The sequence below is a fragment of the Olea europaea genome, chromosome 5 (genome assembly GCF_002742605.1).
Source record: "Olea europaea var. sylvestris chromosome 5, O_europaea_v1, whole genome shotgun sequence".
NCBI lineage: Eukaryota > Viridiplantae > Streptophyta > Magnoliopsida > Lamiales > Oleaceae > Olea > Olea europaea.
In genome coordinates, this window is record NC_036241.1 from 5,664,577 (window position 1) to 5,667,742 (window position 3,166).

At 31.3% G+C, this 3,166-nt stretch overlaps 1 protein-coding gene across 1 annotated transcript; it reads left to right on the plus strand.

Moving 5' to 3' along the window:
- The first annotated feature begins 558 nt into the window (after positions 1-558).
- Positions 559-2,873, plus strand: LOC111394482 (HMG1/2-like protein). Its single transcript, XM_023020326.1, has 8 exons — positions 559-708; positions 856-911; positions 1,717-1,803; positions 1,903-1,960; positions 2,119-2,163; positions 2,241-2,321; positions 2,408-2,485; positions 2,612-2,873. Exons 2-8 carry the CDS (start codon positions 865-867, stop codon positions 2,627-2,629), a joined length of 414 nt encoding a protein of 137 aa, XP_022876094.1. The 5' UTR covers positions 559-708; positions 856-864; the 3' UTR covers positions 2,630-2,873.
- The last annotated feature ends 293 nt before the right edge of the window (positions 2,874-3,166 follow it).

The window sequence follows — 3,166 nt, forward strand, 5'->3', positions numbered from 1 at the left end:
TTTGAAATGTCATGTTTTTACATTTTTCATATTACAAGCATAATTTTGAACACAACATGAACTTTTACCTTTTGAACAAATTACGTTTATATCTTATTTTGTATTTATTACTAATCAAAATTATTTGTCTTAACAATAAAATAAATAGTTAGTTCAAGTTCGTGGAATAAAAAATGTCCATTTCCACTCGAATCTTTTTAATTTCAAATTGCATTTTTGAAAAATAAAACTTCAATTCCCTTTTCTCGAACTCATTTTCGATCACAAATTTTATGAGACTTGCAACTTTTATCAAAATGTACAAAAAATTTAATTTTTTAACTAAACAAAACGGGGGCTAAAAAAATAATCGGGGCAATGACCCTACCCTGCTCTGACCCGTTGTCGTCCTAGTTCAAATAAGCAATTTATAGTTTCTAAACTTTAATCAAGAAATTCAATTATTTTCAAAATCACTTATAAGTTATTTCTCAATACCAAAGAAAAAATAAATTCAACATCCCGCCTAAAGGCACTCTATGACCCGCTGCATTTCAATTTCATTTCGCAAATTTGAAAGTACTCAACATTTCAACTCTCTTATAAATGAACCTCACTCCGCCACATTTCACTTCCATCTCGGTAATTCACGAGCCACGATTCCTCCACGAATATAGAGAGAGAAATTAGATACAGATCCCCAACTCTAAACCTAGATCACCGTTTAAGGTAAGTTTGATCCAATTCGCCTCCATTTCTCACCCCCGTCTCTTTTCATTTTTGTGTTTTTGTAAGTTCGGGCCAATTTGCCTTCATTTTTTGCTGCTTCGGTTGATTTTCGTTTTTTTTTTTACTGATTCGGTGTTTTTTGTTCAGTTTTTCATCATGAAAGGTGGAAAATCCAAAGCTGATTCCAGGAAAGCTGATAGCAAGTGAGTTATTCTTTTTTCTTTTTATTTTACCTTTTTTTTTTAAATATAATTCCTGCCTTACCGGGGAAATTTTCGAATCAACTCGACGTTAAATATGTACTATTTCGTTAATCCGTGCATTTTTGTTCGTTTTTTTTAAATTAGTTTTAATTACTCTTGAAAAAAACTAGATCCAATAAGCGATCTGTTGTTTCATATTTTGTTGCTATGAATATATTTATTATGTTTTCTGCTTTACGGGCGTAATTTTTGAATCAATGAACGTCAAATAAATGAGTTTTATAAATACGTTGTTTTTCTGTTGGTTTTGTGGTTAGATTGTTGCTTTTCTTTGATGATGTTAATTGTTAATTACAGTTTTAAACTTTTCTACAAAGACCTTGTGAGTTGTGATGGGATAGTTCATATTTTCAGGACTTTTTTCTACTATTTAACTCGTATTTTCCAAAATAGTGTAAATTCATCTAGCCCGTGCATACACACGTGATGCACTCTTTTGTACACTTTTCTGTCTTTTGTTTAACTGAATTAACAATAATAATTATTATTTTTATTTTAAAAGAGACTGTAGGAGTTTAGCCTTTTTCATATAGGTTTGTTTTTATACATTGTTGTTCATTTTTCTCCGGGAAGAGGGAAAGTACTTCAATTTACTAGATGTCGTACTCCTGTGTATTCATCAATTTGTTCTATGCAACTTATGTTGTTATTGTGGGCAGCTGCCAGTTTTTTTCCTCCTCTTTTATTGATTTTTACTTTTATAAAACTATTTATTTGTGATTTGTTTTTGCAATGGCGATATTAGGCTTGCTGTGAGGAAGACCAAGAAGGAAAAGAAAATGAAGGACCCAAACAAGCCAAAGAGGCCTCCAAGTGCTTTCTTCGTTTTCATGTATGCCTAATCTGTATTCTTGGTGTTTCTATCTCTTCTGTCTATTTTTCTTATCATTAATTAGACCATTACTGCTTTTGATGCCTGTTGTGTTTTTAGGGAAGGGTTTAGAAAAGAGTACAAGGAAAAACATCCGAACAATAAATCGGTTGCTATTGTGAGTTTGTCATTCCTCTTTATTTTTATTTATTTATTTATTTATTATTATTTATTTTTTTTTATTTTTTTTTTGAAGCTTAACAATTTATGAAAGCAACTTGCACTTGGACTTATCGTGATAATTATCTTTACGAATTGTTTTTGGGAATAATATAGGTTGGAAAAGCTGGTGGAGATAAGTGGAAGTCAATGAGTGATGAGGTAATTATATGCCATCCAAGATATTTTTTGTGTTTTATTGTTCTTCTCAAGAAATTTCTTGACTTGAAAAAAATCAGGAAAAAGCTCCATTTGTGGAAAAGGCAGAGAAGCGAAAGGAGGAATATGAACACAAAATGGCAGACTACAACAAAAAATTGGTAATTCATCTATGAGAAGCATATTGTTATGCATTGTTTGAATTGATTGCGATATGGAAATGACTTGTGCCAAACTATTTTTATAGGCTGGAGGTGCTGATGATGAGTCCGACAAGTCAAAGTCTGAAGTTAATGATGAGGATGACGATGAGGGAACTGGAGAGGTCAGTTGGAATTTTTAAATTCATTGTTGTAGTACTTAAAAACTTCTTAAAGACTTCAAATCTTAATCACAAACTTAACTTGGTGACTATATGTTGATAATTATTATTATTTTTTAATTAATACAGGAGGATGACGGTGAGTAAGAAGTATCATAGAAGACATGATTCTCTAGAAGGGGTGTTTTGTTGCTCAACTGCAGAACATGTCTCTGCTAATAAAAAAATTTTAGTTTATAAGATATTAACATTGTAGTTTCTTTTGAAGTTTGTAGAGCACCTGCTGCTTTTAGTATGGTAGTTTTAAACGAATTACTTTAATATTACTTTAGTTGCTTATTTTCTGACTTATATTTCTTTTGCCTATTCAATGTTTGCTTCAGGTTCTTTAGTCTTGTTTTCTTCTAATGATGTTGGGAAAAGTAGGCTTGGGATATGTTTAACCATATTTCAACTGCATTTGTTCTATTTGTGTAGTTATAAAACATTTTACCCCACATGGAGTGCTTGGGACCCATTTTGTTCTAACAAATGATGAGCTTGATGTGTTTTGATTGCTAATGTGTTGCATGAATATGCTTGAAATTTAAGATAAAAAAGGTATACACATTTTTGTGCCTCTTCCAATGAGGCTATAAACATTTTTAAGCGACAGTTACATAGTAAGAGAACTTGGTTTGTACT